The sequence below is a fragment of the Ailuropoda melanoleuca genome, chromosome 8 (assembly GCF_002007445.2).
Source record: "Ailuropoda melanoleuca isolate Jingjing chromosome 8, ASM200744v2, whole genome shotgun sequence".
In the NCBI taxonomy this organism is placed as follows: Eukaryota; Metazoa; Chordata; class Mammalia; order Carnivora; family Ursidae; genus Ailuropoda; species Ailuropoda melanoleuca.
The window spans coordinates 122553787-122570107 of NC_048225.1; the positions used below are offsets into that span (position 1 = coordinate 122553787).

Here is a 16321-nt window from a genome sequence, read left to right on the forward strand (position 1 = left end):
ATCCCCAAAACTGTCAAGATCACAAAAGACAAGAAAGTCCCAAGAAACTGTCTCAGCTAAAGGAGCCTAAGAAGACATAAGAATCACATGTAACGTGGCGTCCTGGGTGATGATCACAGAACAGATAAAGGACATCAGGGGAAAACTGAGGACATCTGAAGGAAGTACAGGCTTTAGTTAATAATAATATATCAACATTGGCTCCTTGGCTGTGACAAAACTACTGTACAAATGTAAGATGTTAATAATAGGGGAAACTGGGTGTTGCATAAACTATCTTTACATTGATTCTTTAAGTATAAAACTGTTCTAGAATAAAAATTTTATTCGAAAGTTTCTACCAGGTAACACTGATCATCAACCAAACACCGGATCTACTGTTAAAATAATACATAATTATAAAGGGAGACAAAATCCCCTTCAGCTGGGTGATTAAGAAGGCTTCATGGAGAAATCTGATCTGATCAGGTTCTTGAGGGCTGAATAGGATTATAATGGGCTCTACTGGGCATGGAGTCAATAATATGCTAACATAGCCAAGACCCCTATTGAGGAAACAGAAGCTTTCTATGATGTTTTCTAGGCAGGAGAACTCTGACCTGCCCTCCTCAAAAAAAGTGGTAAAAAAGAGGAAAAGAAAAAAGAAAAGAAAAGAAAAGAAAAGAAAAGAAAAGAAAAGAAAAGAAAAGAAAAGAAAAGAGAAAAGAAAAAAGAAAAGAAAAGAAAAGAAAGAAAAGAAAAGAAAAGAAAAGAAAAGAAAAGAAAAGAAAAGAAAGAAAGAAAGAAAGAAAGAAAGAAAGAAAGAAAGCAAGAAAGCAGATATTCAGATGCCTGAAGAGGATGGAGCCAAAACTAATCAAACACACAAGACTGAAGTGGCCTTATGGTGAGGGTCAGGGGTGGGTGATCCACACACCTCAAAAGGATGGTAAGCCGGTTTCAAGGCATTGATTTGGACAGGCTGAAATATGTGTCTCAGTGTGCCTCGTCACTGCCAGCAGCAGGAACACTGTGTTTCCATAAATGAGTCCCCAAACTAATATGCCCAGAAAAAGAAACACACAGGCAGATCTTGGAGACATCGGTCGCGGCTGTAATCCAGCACTGACCCTGGCCATGATCCACGATGTCCTTCCACAAAGACCCGAGCTCCTTGCGTGCAGCCTTTTGGCTTTGCAAACCCTGCCTTGGCTAACACCCCTCTCCCTCTGTGGAGGAGTCCTGCAATTCTCTCTTGCGGCACCTTTCTCATGAGCCGTAGGCCATAACTTTCTCCCCTCTATAACCTTCCCCAGTTCCTTCTATGAGGGATGTCTCTTACACCTCACTCCCTTCACCCAAACACACACTGATTCTGCCTCCATTGGATCCTCCATAACATAGTTATAAAATGATCCATGCAGTCATTACCTTCAAAATAGCTCATTTTTGTATCTCCAAAAGAATATATTTTGTGCAAAGCGGGTACTCAAAAATGGTTTTTAACTGAATGAAGCAGAACTCACTGGAAGCTCAAAAATTTTTGACTGAATCTCCTTTTGGACACTGTTACTCGGTTTCAGGCTGTGAATCTCCAAAAAAGCGATTATTTCTGCTTTCCTTGCTGAAAAGTAAGGTGTCGGCAGCTAACACAGAAGAGCAGAAGTACTCTAACCACACCACGGATCTCTAGCATGTGCCAAAGACTCTCTCATGTAATATTCACGGTAACCCAATGAGGTGAGTTTTCATCAGCAAGGTAATTGAGGAGGAAGAGGTTAAAACCGATGCAGTTACACAGTTGACAGCTGCCAAAACTCATGTCAACCAGGGTTCGTATTACTCCAATATCCACACAGGTTTTTTTGTTGTTTGTTTTGTCTTTGTCATCATACTACGCTCTCCTTTGATCTGTCCTCTGCTGACGTCACCAGATCTACACTCCTCGGGACCTCTGCCAGAACGCTTCATGCTCTCTTTGTTCAAACCTCTCTGTTCAGCAGTCACTTCCTCCGTGAAATACTCTCTGGCCCTCTTATATGTTACATGCACTAAAAGCTTCTTATTATTTTTCTACATAGAAATGATCCTAGTTACTAATTATGTATTCATTGCTGTCACATCTAATTAGGGTCTTCCCCACCCCCTTCCCCAATAAGTTCCATGTTTATTCTACTCACCATTGCTTTCTCACCACCTACCAGAGTGCTGGATAAATATTTGCAGCGTGAATTAATGATTGCCTTGAGCCACATATTCAGTGACTACATCTGCCCACAGTAAATTCCATACCCTAAAAGGAAGTATACCCAAGGTTTATGATAAGCACACATCACCCTTTTCTGCTGCTTTGAATTTTTCCAAGGGTTCCGTATTTAAGCAATGTGACACGTGAACAGAACCCACAAACATACGTGGAAGAACTTCAAGGAGGTAGAAAGGCCCTTCTGTACCCACTTCTTTGGTTAATAGTACATATTCCTTTGACAATTTATTCAAACTTTGAAAATAAAGCTCAGGGGCGCCTGGGTGGCTCAGTCAGTGAAGCATCTGCCTTCAGCTCAGGTCATGATCCTGGAGTCCTGGGATCGAGTTTCTGCATTGGACTCCCTGCTCAGCAGGGAGTGTGCATCTCCCTCTGCCTCTGCTTCTCCTCCCCACCCCTGCTCATGCTCTCTCTCTCGCTTACTCTCTCTGTCAAATAAATAAATAAAATCTTAAAAAAAAAAAAAGAAAAGAAAGCTCAAACTGCAAATATCCCTAGTCAAGGGGTGTTCTTTTATCCATTCTTCCACAAACTGTTCTCTAAGTATCTACAGGTGCTATTCCACGTGCTAAAAAAGGCAGCTTGGAGCTGTCCTCATGGAGCATGTCATCTACAAGCAAACAAGTAAATAAATAAGAGCATTAAAGAGATGTATGTGCCATGAAGGAAATACAGCGGGGTGATGTGATAGAGAGTGAATGAGGCCTCTTCAGGTAAGGTGGTTGGGAAAGCCCTCTCTGAGTGTGGGAGTGGAACAGAAGTATATAAAGAGAACAATGAAGAGAACTGGCAATCCAGAGACTGATGTATAAATGCGAACTTACTATATTATACAAGGGGTATTTAAAATCAGTGACAGTTCATATGTATTCAGAAACAAATAAAGGTATATCCATAACTCACACACAAAAGAGAAAGTCCAAAATGCAGAAGTAGAACTCTAGAAGTATTTCAAGAAAGTATAGGAGCATTTGCTAGAAGCTCACTGTAAGGAAGGCCTGCACAAACGAGACAGAAAACAAAATCCAAAAATGAAAAAAAAGGATAAAAATCTCCATCAAAATGTTAAATGTCTTTGAGACCAAAAGCATCATAAACTTCACAGAGAAGCAACAGGCTAAGATAGATATTTGACATTTAAAACAAAGTAATACCCTATCATCCATATACTCCACTTATTATCTGCTACCCTAGAGAGAGACTTACGTATCTGCACAATGAGGTGTACCCAGAGAAGTGCTTCGCAATATTCTTTAAATTTTATTTCATTGTGGCAAAAACACTTAATATACGATCTAGTCTCTTATATTTTTCATTATTCATTACATTATTGTTGACTGTAGGTACAAAGCTGTACATCAGGTTTCCAGAATTTATTCATCTTGTTCAATCTTAATTTTATGCCTGCTGATTAGTAGCTCCCCATTTCCCCGGCAACCACCATTCCTGGCAACCACCACTCCACTCTTTCATTAGATAAATGTGACTATTTTAGATCCCAAATATAGTGGAATTATGCAGTATCTGTCCTTCTGTGACTGGTTTATTTCACTTAATATAATGTCCTAAAGGTTCATCAATGTTGTTGCATATTACAGAATGTCCTTCTTTTTTAAAGGCTGGATAATATTCCATTGTGTATATATGCCACATTTTTTATTCATTCATGTATCAATAGATATCTAGATTGTCTCCACATCTTAGTTATTGTGAACAGTACTGCAATGAACATGGGTGTGTTAATACCTCTTCAAGATGCTGATTTCAATTCTTTGGAAAAAATAACCCAGAACTAGGATTGCTGAATTATATGGTAGTTCTATTTTTTAATTTTTTAAGGAACCTCCATACTGGTTTCCACAGGGGCTGTGGCCAACTGATGTTCAAGAAGAGTGCCACGAATACACAGTGGAGAAAGGACAGTCTCTTCAACAGACGGCATTAACAAAACAAGATACCCACATGTAAAAGAATGGAATCGGACCATTATCTTACACCACACACAAAGATCAACTTGAAATGGACTAAAGATTTGAATGTAAGACCCGAAACTTTAAAACTCCTGGAAGAAAACATATGGGAAAAGCTTGATGACACTGGCCTTGGCAATGATTTCAAAAGCACAGGCAGCAAGAACAAAAATAAATAAGCAAGACTACACCAAACTAAAAACCTTCTGCACAGCAAAGGAAACCATCAACACAGTGAAAGGCAACCTATACAATGGGAGAAAATATTTGTAAACCATACATCTGATAAGGGATTAATAACCCAATTTTAAAATGGGTTAAGGACTTGATAGACATTTCTCCAAAGAAGGCATACAAATGGCCAACACGTATATGAAAAAAATGCTTAACATCACTAATCATCAGGGAAGTGCAAACGAAAACTACAATGAGGTATCATTCCACAGCTGTCAGGATGGCCAGTATAAAAAAAATTAAAAACAAAAACAAAAACAGAGAGAGAGAGAAGGAGAGAGAAATGTGTTCTCAAGGATGTGAAGACACTGTTGGCACAATATTTTTTTTTTTAAATATCAAAAACTTGGGGAAATTTCTATGAATAGGAGAATGCTAGAAACTATGATATATTCCTACAATGAAATACTATGCAAGACTTTAAAAGCATGAGCTGGATAGTTACATGGTTAGGAGTCCATGACATGTGTTTGGATGAACAAACAGGTTACAAGATTATGTAAAGCACACTGTGTATCTTTATGGGTAAGCACACACACACATAGACACACACACACTCACATACATTTATACAGACATAAAGGCTCTAGAAGGATAAACCCATGCTAATAACAGGCTTCACTCTAGTGCTCCCTCCAGTGCTCAAGAAAGAGGGTAAGTAGACACAGAGCCAGGACCCTCAGGGGACAGCGCTGATAACAGCAGGCCCCTCAGAGACTGGAGTGCTTGGCAGAAGAGACTGGGAATGGTGATCAAAAGGAAACTCTAGCCTTATTTTTTTTTTAAGATTTTATTTATTTATTTGACAGAGATAGAGACAGCCAGCGAGAGAGGGAACACAAGCAGGGGGAGTGGGAGAGGAAGAAGCAGGCTCATAGCAGAGGAGCCTGATGGGGGGCTCTATCCCATAACGCCGGGATCACGCCCTGAGCCGAAGGCAGACGCTTAAGCTTAACCGCTGTGCCACCCAGGTGCCCCGGAAACTCTAGCCTTATTGATCATGATTTGATTCTTAACAAGGAAAATATGTTCCTTGTTAATGTCTTTTATATTGGCTTTGCTGACAAAAAGCAATTTCCCAGGGGCAGCCTATCAGAATCTGGAGGGGACTTTCCAACCAATTGTGCATGTCCCAGAGGTTAGAGGTTATGTGGGGAACTCATCTAATATCTGAAGAATCACTTTTGGGATTAAGCGGTGTTATTGATTAGTACATCTTATGCATGAATAAAGTAGAAGCAAGAAAAACAGTTGAGAATTGCTGCTTATACCTTTGTTTTTTTTTAGAACATCTGCACTCCAGTAGGTGCTCATGAATGCTTTATTACTGAGCCTTACAACAATCCTTAGGAGAAAGATTATCACCTCCCCTTACAAAGTAGGGAAGTAAGGACCTAACTCACTTCACCCACTCACCGCCCAATATTTTCCAAAGAATATCAATGGATATGGGGCTCAGAAAGAATGTGTCCCTTGTAATAAAGAACCCACTTCCCTCTTTATAGTCAAAATCCCCTCCCCTAGCCAAGCTGACCACTCCGAACTGACTCCCCAGGGACTCAGGACTCCCCAGACGTGACAGGAGATGGCTGGCTCTCCAGGTCAGGTCTGCCCACGCCAGGATCTGCAAGGCTGCAGGGCAAAGCCATCAGGAAAACCAGGAAGTCAATGGAAGGGAGATGGGAGTGTGGCAGCCACAACCAGAAATTAGCAAGAATGGCAAAACAGACAAACCAAGAATCTAGAAGATTCTAGAATCTAGAAATTTCTTACAAGTTCACTCGGTAATTGGGTGAACTTCCAAAAGCCTCTTTCTGAAACATAGTCAGAGCCACATTATGGTGAAAAAGCAAGTCATCCGCACATTCTGCCTGACACCATCCCATCCTGGGGAGAGTTCACACAGGGAGGGCTCGCTCCGGGTCAGTCCCCTGTCGCCGGCAGCTCCAGGTCAGACACGCCTGGGGACGAACACACTCCTCTTCTCCAACTGCCTTGAAAAGTCAGACAGTTTCCCTAGTAATGGCTCTACTCTAGTGCCCGAACAGGGTGGTAAGCGAGGGCGGAGCACAGCAGAGACGGGTCTGAAGTGGCTTCGGGCTGCTGAGTGAGGAAGGGTGAGCCGCAAGGTCAAGTCTCTCACTTCATAGTGGACGAGCAACAGCCTTTCAGGGCTCCCAAACACGAGCCCTCTGCCTTGTCTCTTCCTTTACTGTAGAATTGAATACACATGATAGGTAGGTAGGTAGATAGATACATGATAGATAGACAGATAGATAGATGACATATAGGGATTTAGATGATACATATTTTGATATAAAGAGAAACACTTTAAGAAATGTAGCTATCATAGGTAACTGCATATATTTGGGGCCTGGGGGAAGCACCATCATTTCCACTTTGTGATAATATGGCAAGACAGGCAGAGCAGGCAACCCTTGGGACCTCTTGCCCTAACTGGATGGAAACTTCGAGCACCTCTGTTCCTCCCAAGCGCCTTCGGAGCAACCCTAACTTACAGACAGTAGAGCCATCTTCTTCCCTCAAGTCTGAACATGAGCACAAACCATCTCTTCCTCTGAAGCAGAACTAGAGGTAGACCCCACTTTAAGAAGAGTCTGAACTGGCCAAACTCACAATCATGACATGTTCATCCACATTACAGAATAATTCTCTGCACAACACTGAAGTGCCAGGTCCCTTTGAATAACAAGTTTCCACGGGGTACGATCAAACTAACATTCAGCGTACAAAAATGTTCCATCTACTTACTGAACTCATAAATCACTGAGTGACGCTCCACATTTGGAAACAGTTCTTCACTTTACACAGGATCAGTGCCGGGTTCCCTTGAACACTAAATCCTTCCGGTACATTCAAAGTATGATTCCATGCACTTAAATCCAGCTCATAATCGGGTTTGCAGGAATACAGCCTGGGTACGAAGCGAGGCACATCTCCCCAGACTGTCCGTGTTCCCAGACAATCTGAGGTGACCACCCCTTCAGGGGAATATAAAAAGTCACAGATTTCCCCCGGAGACGTTCCCGCTGAGCCTGTGATAGGGTCTGAGGAGGAAGTGCCTGCCCTCCCAGAGAATTATCTACAGCCTCCAGCCTGGGCCCCTCCACCTAAAGACGGGCCTTCCCCGCAGGAAAGGGCGGGGCTCTGGCAGGCGGGAGTGGGAAGGGCACAGAGATAAAGTCACCGGGTCGGGCCGAGCAGACCCACCAGGCGTGGTGCACACAGCTGTGCCTGGTACTTGTGTCCGCGTGTGAGTGAGATTCGGACCTGGGGGCGGGGGAGGAGGGGAAGGGGGTGAAGAAACCCCACTTGCTTTAGGACCGAATGTTTTCACTCAGGGGCCATTCGGGGCCTTCAGGCTTGTTTTTCCTCTCTGCTGACTCATTTTCATTTCAGATTCAACAAATCGAAAGAGCAATCTTTGGAGTGTTTAATACTCAGCAAACAAATATGCAGAAATGAGCCTGGTTTTGGCAAGAGACGGGCCCTCAAATACACACAGACACACACGCACACTCACATGCGCGCACACACACACACACACACACGTGCCCAAGTGCACGCTCACACACCAGCCAGCCTCGTGTTATCTGGCTCCCAAAGCTTACTGAAGGCGTCCTCACTGCCGTCCGTCCTCTGCAAGCCCGATCTCATGCTTCTCCGCGTGTAGCCCGCAGTGCTAAGCCAGAGGCCCCGAATGGCCCTATCTGTGCGTGTTTACACACAGGACAGACCCCTGATGACCCGAGGTAACCCTCACAGCTCAGAGGCAGTGAGACAGCCAGCCGGCTCCTGCGGCCTTGGTTAGAAGCGCACTTCGCTCCCCTCCTCCTCCTCACTCACTCCTCCGGCGGTAAGATGGAGACAACTTGAGTCTGTCACCGAAGTGGAGGGGAAAGCCAGGTAGCTATTGCTTCCTCTCCCTCAGCCTCTAGGAAGAGGAAAGGATGCTGAGTGATGTCCCTGCCACCAAAGACACTCCACCCCCACCCAAGGACAGAATGGAGCACAGAACACTGACTGTGTGGCATCATTTGAAGTCACTTTCTAGATCAGAAGCGCTCAGGGTGTCAGATCTAATGCCTTCACGTGACCAGCAGGAGGAAGGAGAAGAAATACATAGTGAAGGCAGGGCATTTTCCAAACACAGAAAGACCTGTGACCCCGTACCCCTGGGCCTGCTGAGTCCTTGGGCAGCTCACTGCGCCTCGCTGAGCTCCAGCAACCCCTGCTTCTTCGTTTAGACGGTTCCCTGCCGCCCCTGACTTCCATCATCGTGCACTTGATCATCTTTCCCTCCCAGCCCCCAGTTCCCCCCCATCCCACGCTCTGCCCCGGCTCCTCACACCCCCAGCACACATGCTGGGGAGAAGAGGGCTGCCTGCATGCATTACTGGGCCCAGGAAGGTCAGTATGAGCGACTAGGGTCTGAGGGGTTTGGCGGTTACGAAAGAAAGACACTAGTCCTCAAAATTATGGACCCACAACAGTGGAAGCTTAGGAGACCTGAGAGCTCACGTGCCTCCATCCCATCTGGCTAAAGGTGAGGAGAGTAGGGCAGCCCGAGAAGCTGAGAGGCCTCATCACAGGCAACCAACCGCTGGTCAGAGGCAGGGCCCAGCCTCTGGTCATCCAGACTTTCTCTCCAGCTCTGCTCTCCTATCAACACTGCCTGTCCCGGCCCTCCCTCCTCTTTTTCCTTCCCAAAACTCAAAGCACGCACACCTTCCTCAGGCCCTGTCTGTCTGGGATAACTGATTTCTTTAAGCCAGAGTGAAGTTATGTGGAAAATCTCCATGGTGGTTTTGCAGTGCGTCCACAAATTTTGCGTCCCTCTCCCTGTGAGGGCTGCTATCTCCTTTCCTTCCTCTTGAACAGGCTCCCGGGAGGGACTTGCCTCTAACAAAACGAATGCAGGAAACATGATGGTTATGGAACTTCAGAGGTGGGTCCCAGAAGGGGTACACCTTCACTTGGCTCTCTGTCTCTCTCTCTCTCTCTCAGAACAGCTGCCCTGGGACCCCGGCTGCGAGGCTGCAAGGGAGCCCAGGCCCCATGGGGAAGCCACGGCCTGCAGGTATCTGGGCCCACAGTCTTCGCTGAGGTCCCAGCGATCAGCAGCCTCGGCTCTTATGCCGTGAGCGAGGAGGGCTCGCCGGAGGCTGGAGGCCCCCCTACTTTCTGCTGCAAGCACAGCCTCACTGAGCCCAGTCACCCCAGGAGCATGAGGGATGATAACAGCGATGTGGTGCTTATTCTACGTTGTGAGGTGACTGCACAGTAAGAAGTAACTGGAACAACGTCCTTGAGGGAGGCCTAGCCTCCCACAAACATAAGTATTGGTTTTTGAATGTTGCCTCGTTTTTCCTCATAACCAATCCTCCCATTGCCTCAAATGCCTCAAAAGAAGACGTAGGCCACATAGTAAAGGGGTCACATGGAGAATAACGGGGAGCAGGAGAGGCATCTCTCTCCTTAATCCCCAGGGAGCTTGAAGACAGCGTCTACATATAAGACGCCTTTCCCGGGGAGGGCTCAACGGTGAATCTGGGAGCAGCACCTGACCCAGCAGGTCCACCGCTTCCTGTGGCCCCTGGGCCCCGGGGAACCCAGTGCCCTGCCACCAGTGAGTCGCCTTGCCAAGGCCACACTTGCCGGGTCTGAATCCTGTGTCCTCCTCCACAGGCTGTGTGGACCTGGCCACGCACCGGAACCTCGGCACCTGTTTCCTCATCTGTAAAATGAGGCCATAATGGCACCTACTCCTAGAGGAGGGTCGTGCGGATGCAATGAGTTATCACCCAGGAAGTGCTCAGAACATGGCCTGGCTCCAAAATGTTCACGTTTATTTGTATTTCTATTCTACTTTTACTGTGCCTACACTCTGTCTCCTCAATAACTTTGCAGGTTAGAGGCAAAAAGCATGCTTCCCTCCTCCATGCCTGTATTTTTGGTATCGGCTAGCACCTAATGGCGGGTGCTCAGAGAACACTGAGGGCTGACTGACTGGTCATCTTGATAGTAATAAAACAGGCGAGGACACCACCACAAACTCTTTGTCCTGGACCAGCATGTTAAAGCTTGCTGGGCACATCCGGTGAGTGATGCTGCATCTGGAGCAATCGACTTGGTCCTTAATCTGCAGTCATTTCAAAGTCACAAAAGACCCACGTGCTTAACTGTGAACCAACCCAGTAGAAACCAGCCTGGGGCTGAGGGGGGCTGAGTGGTGCCCATGTCTGTGGGGACAGTGATGCCATCACGCTGCTCGGTGGAGTGCTGTTCTGTCCCTGTGTGTGATTGCACACGTACCTCAACAATTCCAACCCACCACCCAAAGCCAGCGATGCCAAGAGCTTCCACTTGTCGTGCCCTACTCTTGGGGTCCATGGTCGCGCTGGTCCCTTAATAACACAGAGCTCTCGGGCTGCTTGGCTCCTGCATAAGCCCCACCAACACGGGCTTGCAGCATCTCTGGGACGTGAATAGATGCTATCTCATCCAGCCATAGGAAGCTCTCCTGAGCCCCGGAGGAGATGAGTGTGATGTCAGCGAACACTGCTCTCTGTTCTGCTGGAGCTTCTCCACGGAGACACTGGGATCCTCTCTCCCACACACCAGACCTCCCCTTTCAGCAAAGCAATCTAAGTGTATCCTCAGGGCCTCCTGAATGGGCGGGCTACCCAATGGGCTCTTGCCGCAAAGAGCTGGGAGACCCCTCTCCTGCTCTGAGACCATCAGTGGCAGGAGGCAGACAGGGAGGATTTCGCCTCTTATGGTTGCCCTTGCAACCATATTCTGTGGTGAAAATTTCAGCCATAATACGGGTCAGACCCTTTATTTATTTGTTTATTTATGTATTTATTATTTTATTTTTAAGTAGGTTCCACACCCAGTGTGGGGTTTAAACTCACGACCCCAACATCAAGAGTCATATGCTCTCCCAAAAACTGAGCCAGCCAGGTCCCCCAGGTCAGACCCTTTAAACAACCAGATACCAATTCATCTCTTGGTTGAGAGGCACTTCTCTCGAGATCAGGAAAGTCTGAGATATGGGTACAAGTTGAAAATGATGTCACTGTTAGAATTAGATGGGATGGTGCATATAAAGGGCTCACAGCACAGTGCCTGGGAGATGGCAGCAGATTAACATTTAGTTATTATTTAGTAGTGGTACTGAGTAGAATGGTGACAAGAAGAAAACAGGGCCAGCAGCCATGGTGACAAGCACATCCGGGGCATCTGTGGTGAGCCCGGCCCAGGGAGGATAACCTGAAGACGATACAACGAAAACCATGTGTCCTGGAGCTTGGTGGGAGATGCACAGGGCTGGCTCATACAAACATGTGGAAAAACAAACAAGACAGTGGGTGAGCAAGTTCCCATCTCGCGCTGACTCTCGGGCTGGCAGGGCAATGTGGAATATGGGGTGTTACACAACTGGGGGCCCAGGGACACAGAGACACCAAGGCTCACAGGCCCTGCCATCTTGGACAGACATGGCCCAGGAGTTTCTGCCCAAATTGCGGAGCCCGAAATCCTCATTCAGCAGTTGGGTTTGAACCAAGGGTCTGGGGCTCCTTTCCTGGTTCCTACAGCTTCCTTCAACGAGTCATTCCCTCAGTACCTGGAGCTTCTGCAACCTTTGCCAAAATACAAACGGCACTCATCAGGAGGAGTTCCGTTTCTCACACTTTCCATTTCAGGCTTCCTTCACGGGGCTGGCCAGCCCCTCCCACCTCCACTACTTTCGCTGGCAGCCTCTGAAGCAAGTGGTGCAGAAAATGTAAGTTTATTTAAGGGTACGAGACATCTGCAGACTCCATCTGCCTTCGGGAAGTTCCCCATTGAGTCACCAATGCCTGGCGCTTCCCCCGATGTCTAAAGAGCCCCCTCCCCAGTCCACCAGGCCCACTCTCCCCACTTCGCAGCCCAGCTCAAAGATGCCACGTCACCAGGGCTGAGTGTGGGACCAAGGGCCTGCCCCATCCTGGCCCTGGAGCCTTCTCCATGTCAGTCAGAGAATGCTCTTATTCAAAGCAAGCAACGCCCCTCCTCCGGCAGAAGGCTCACATCCACCAGCTCCTTTGGACAAGAGCTCATGGCTTTTGAGTTGCTCCCTTTCACCAACCAGATCCATGCTTTCCTTTGAACTTGTTCCGAGCTCCTGACTCACCCCATCCCACTTGGGGCTCAGATGATTAGTTTCAGGATACAAATAGATACGGATAGAACATTTGTTAGCTGTAATCTTTCTATACGGGCTAGGCTGTGAGTTCCTCCCCCAAGGGAGGGACCTCGTCAAGGTCTTTTTTCAATTCCCAGGGGAGAGCAGAGTCTGGAGATATGCAGGGAAGGTGCCGGGTGGGTGAATGGCTGACCTGAGGGGCCCGCAGTGTCCAGGAATGTCCAGGGGTGACTGCTGGCCTGCTAACAGCTCAGAACATGGAGTACACAGGCTTGGTCCTTTAGTCCCTACTCCTGTTCGGCACTTCTTCTGAGCCTTAAGGAGTCCCCTCCCTCAAATTGACTCCATGGCATCGAGACCCCATAACTTAGCAGATGCCATATAGGGGCTTCTATTGCTCCCTAATTGTGCTTGCACACGGTATGAAAATCTTGTCTCCTCAATAAGACTATGAGCTCCTGAGGGGCAAAAATATTTCGCACTCTCAGGGCTTCTGAGAGCTTGATAAACATCTCTGGAGCACAGAGTCTATATCAGGCAGCGTGTTAAGTTTTACCCAAATTTTCTCACTCAGCCCTCATAATAGCTCTCTGAGGTTATTACTATGATTATCCTCATTGTACAGAAGAAAAGACTGAGAAGAGAAAATTTGCCCAAGATCACTTAGGTAGGAAATGCAATGGCCTTCGATCTATGGTTACTTACGGGATGGTTAACACGGTTCTGCAGCGGTGCCTGCCATCTTTTCCCCAGCCAGCCCCACTACTGGTCTGACAGGACATTTTCATCAGGTACAAAGGTACGGTCGCCTCTATCCCACTTGCAAGATTTCCATCATACTGCCAGCATGTGACCTGACTTGAGGAGGGAATTCCTACCTGACTCCACCCTGGCACTCACTGTTTCCCACTGACGGATGGGAGCCTCTCAGGTACCTCACCTCAGAGCTGGGTTTGGCATCCCAGCATCAGGACATCTCAGTGGTCACATCTGCCCATTCCCCTCCCACTCAAACTCACACACATAGTTGGTTCAGGGTAGTAGAAAGTTCTAGTCAGGGGTAGCTGTTTCCACGGCTCTTGAGGCTTGGACAATTGGAAAGGCCTACTTTGTTAAGGAATGTAATCTAAAATTAAAAATATGAAATTAGGTTAAGGGCCTCAGAAGGCTCTTGAATAAGTGAGGAGGGCAGACGCAGATGCTTCACCACCTGACAGCAAACCCACCTCGGGATCCGAGTTCTAGTCTCAGCTCTGCCCCTCACCACTCCATCACCCAGGTGGCAATCCCCTTCCCTGACCGGACTCAGCCTCCCCCTTGTTCAAATGAGGGGTTGGGATGAGAAAGAATGGCGTTGCTCTGAAGCCCCTCTCAGCTCTGACATGCTGAATTCTATCAGGCGTGGTGCCAGACATGTCCCCAGGCTCACCACAACCTAACAGAACTGCCCCCTGATCCTGGAGGGATCCTGCCCCCCCTCCGGCCCAGGCACATACTGTATTACAGTAATGGGAGCTTTGGTTGCTTTAAATATCACAAAACAAAAACAACGGGCAGCCCGCGTCCATCATCATCCCCTGTTCAGACCACAGAGGAGAGCGCCGCCAGACCGAGGCCGGAGTGGAGATGGCGAAAGAAGCCCACAGAGCCCCTTTCAGGAATCCACTGGCTCGTATCTGGAATGAAAATCACCAATGGCAGGGGCTGTGAAGAGCCAGTCAGAGGGAGAGCCCGTGAGGTCACTCTGGGACAAAGAGGCCCTAGCCATAGTGAGATTGGAGACCTGGGTCCTGGATCCACCAGAGACGAGCTGGTGCCAAGCCTGAGGCTGCAGGAACCGCGGTCTCTCACCTCTGGGAGAGGCAGAGAAGTCCAGCCAAAGGTCTCCACAGAAATGAGGCGAGCCTCCCCCTGGGTCCTGGGAGGCGCCTGCAAAACAGAACAACAAGCATTCGTCAGCTGGGAAGGAGCGGGTGGGCAATGTGGAGAGGCCTGGAGCCGGCTACTTTGTCCCTCCGGACTTCCCCAAAGCCACAGGGTAAATCTTCAGGGGGATCTGGCAGACCCTAGAAGCAAGAACTCTGCAGTTCAGCTCACCACAGAGGGTCCCTAGTAAACTCATATTCTGTAAAATGGCCAGCAGTTCAGAGGCCTTATATAGTTATTTGGGGTTGGTATGGACCAAGTCAGTTTGAAGGGCATGCACACTGAGCAATCCTCCACAGAGACAGCGAGTGGGGCCATATGCATATCATCCCACAAACCTGGCTCCTCCTCCCCGTCCCTCTGTCTGGCTGGCAGGCTCCACTGAGCCAAAGCATCCCCTAGTGATTAGGGAAAGCAGCCGACACGTAGGTCGGGACAGACAGGGGTTAGAGGCGGACAGACGCTCTTTCGCCACCATGCCAGTCCAGGCCCTGACCCCCCAACAGGTGCCGCCTCCACCAGAAAAGGAAGTTGGGAGAGATTTGCCAATAATTTGTGTTTGACAGCAGACACCCATGGGCAAGTCTTTCCTAAGCCTGAGGTCCTTTGCCGGATAACCTTTTCTCAATAACCATGTCAGTCAGACATTGGAAAGGCAAGTGGAAGGTCTGAAGTCAAAGGCAGGACAGAGCTCCTTTTGCCAGGATCCTGCCCAGCAGCTACTGCAGGAATGTGTCTCGCCAGCCTCATGGGGATCCCCGCGTGCTCGCAGAGCCCGCAGAAGTTAGTCTTCAGAAAAGGCTGGGGCTGGGGGCTCGGAGGGAGACAGCTGCTACAAAGTCCATTGAACATGAAAACCAGGACCTGGAGTGTCTGGCTCCTACCATGTGGCCTGGCCTGCACTTGGATTTAGGCTCCATGAAGGGAGACCTTTCTCTGTTGGTCACTGCTGAGTCCCCAACAGCTAACACAGCGCTGCCATGGAGCAGGTGCATGGGACACACGTGCTGACCTAATGTACAGTACATGCCCATAAGCATTCGTTGCCTTTCCTTCTCAATCGTTCTCAGGAACTTAAGTGGACCGTGGGTTTGTGGCCCTTTCACCACTTGTGGCCGGTACTAACTGGACAAGACTGTCCTAGAGCACACCTACCTCTTTCTCATTTCCCATCTGGCCTGCCCCCTCTTCCACCGAGAACACCACCACAACAGCAAGCTCTCCATTATCTTCCCTTCTCCAAACTCCTCTCTGATGTTGATGACGTTCTGCCTTGGAGTGGAAGTTAATTTTTTTCATGTGATTCAGTCTTGTCTCTGTTTTTATCCCATTTGTATAGGGCCGACTATATTTATCTCATTATAAACTCACTGAGATCAGAGACTAAGTTATAGATCCTTTGTAGGCACCACGGCACTCAGCACCACACTTTATATATTTCCAAACAAAATTCGCAGACTGTCTCCCAAGCTCTGACTCCCTGGGTGTACTGTATTCCTCATGGCTCACTCTGATCCTTTTCCATTAAATGTATTCCCAACTTTCAAAAGGATAAAAGGTTCTAAACATTCCTTAACCAACATTTATGGATAGCTTATCACATACCAGACAATGTGCTGGGTGGGAAAAAGGAAAAGCTGTATATGGGCGTACCTTAGCGATATTGTAGGTCTGGTTCCAGACCACCACAATAAAGCTGGATCGCAACAAGTGACTCAGACGAATTTGTTGATT

The 16321-nt window shown here is 47.8% G+C and overlaps 1 protein-coding gene across 7 annotated transcripts in view; it reads right to left on the reverse strand.

Moving 5' to 3' along the window:
* DDR2 (discoidin domain receptor tyrosine kinase 2) overlaps positions 1 to 16321 on the reverse strand; it is a 125439-nt gene that overhangs the window by 61204 nt on the left and 47914 nt on the right. Inside the window, exons 2-3 of one of the 7 annotated variants that reach the window (XM_034667231.1) lie at positions 3149 to 3243; positions 2160 to 2272 (exon numbers count right to left, since the gene is read on the reverse strand). The exons of 1 other annotated variant lie outside the window; for it this stretch is intronic. In XM_034667231.1, coding sequence (XP_034523122.1) covers positions 2160 to 2234 — 75 coding nt within the window. In that variant the 5' untranslated portion in view covers positions 2235 to 2272; positions 3149 to 3243. Of the gene's footprint in view, positions 1 to 2159; positions 2273 to 3148; positions 3244 to 7221; positions 7589 to 16321 lie in introns of those variants that run through there. 5 more of the 7 variants (XM_034667233.1, XM_034667232.1, XM_019800559.2 and 2 more) reach the window with 5 other exon arrangements.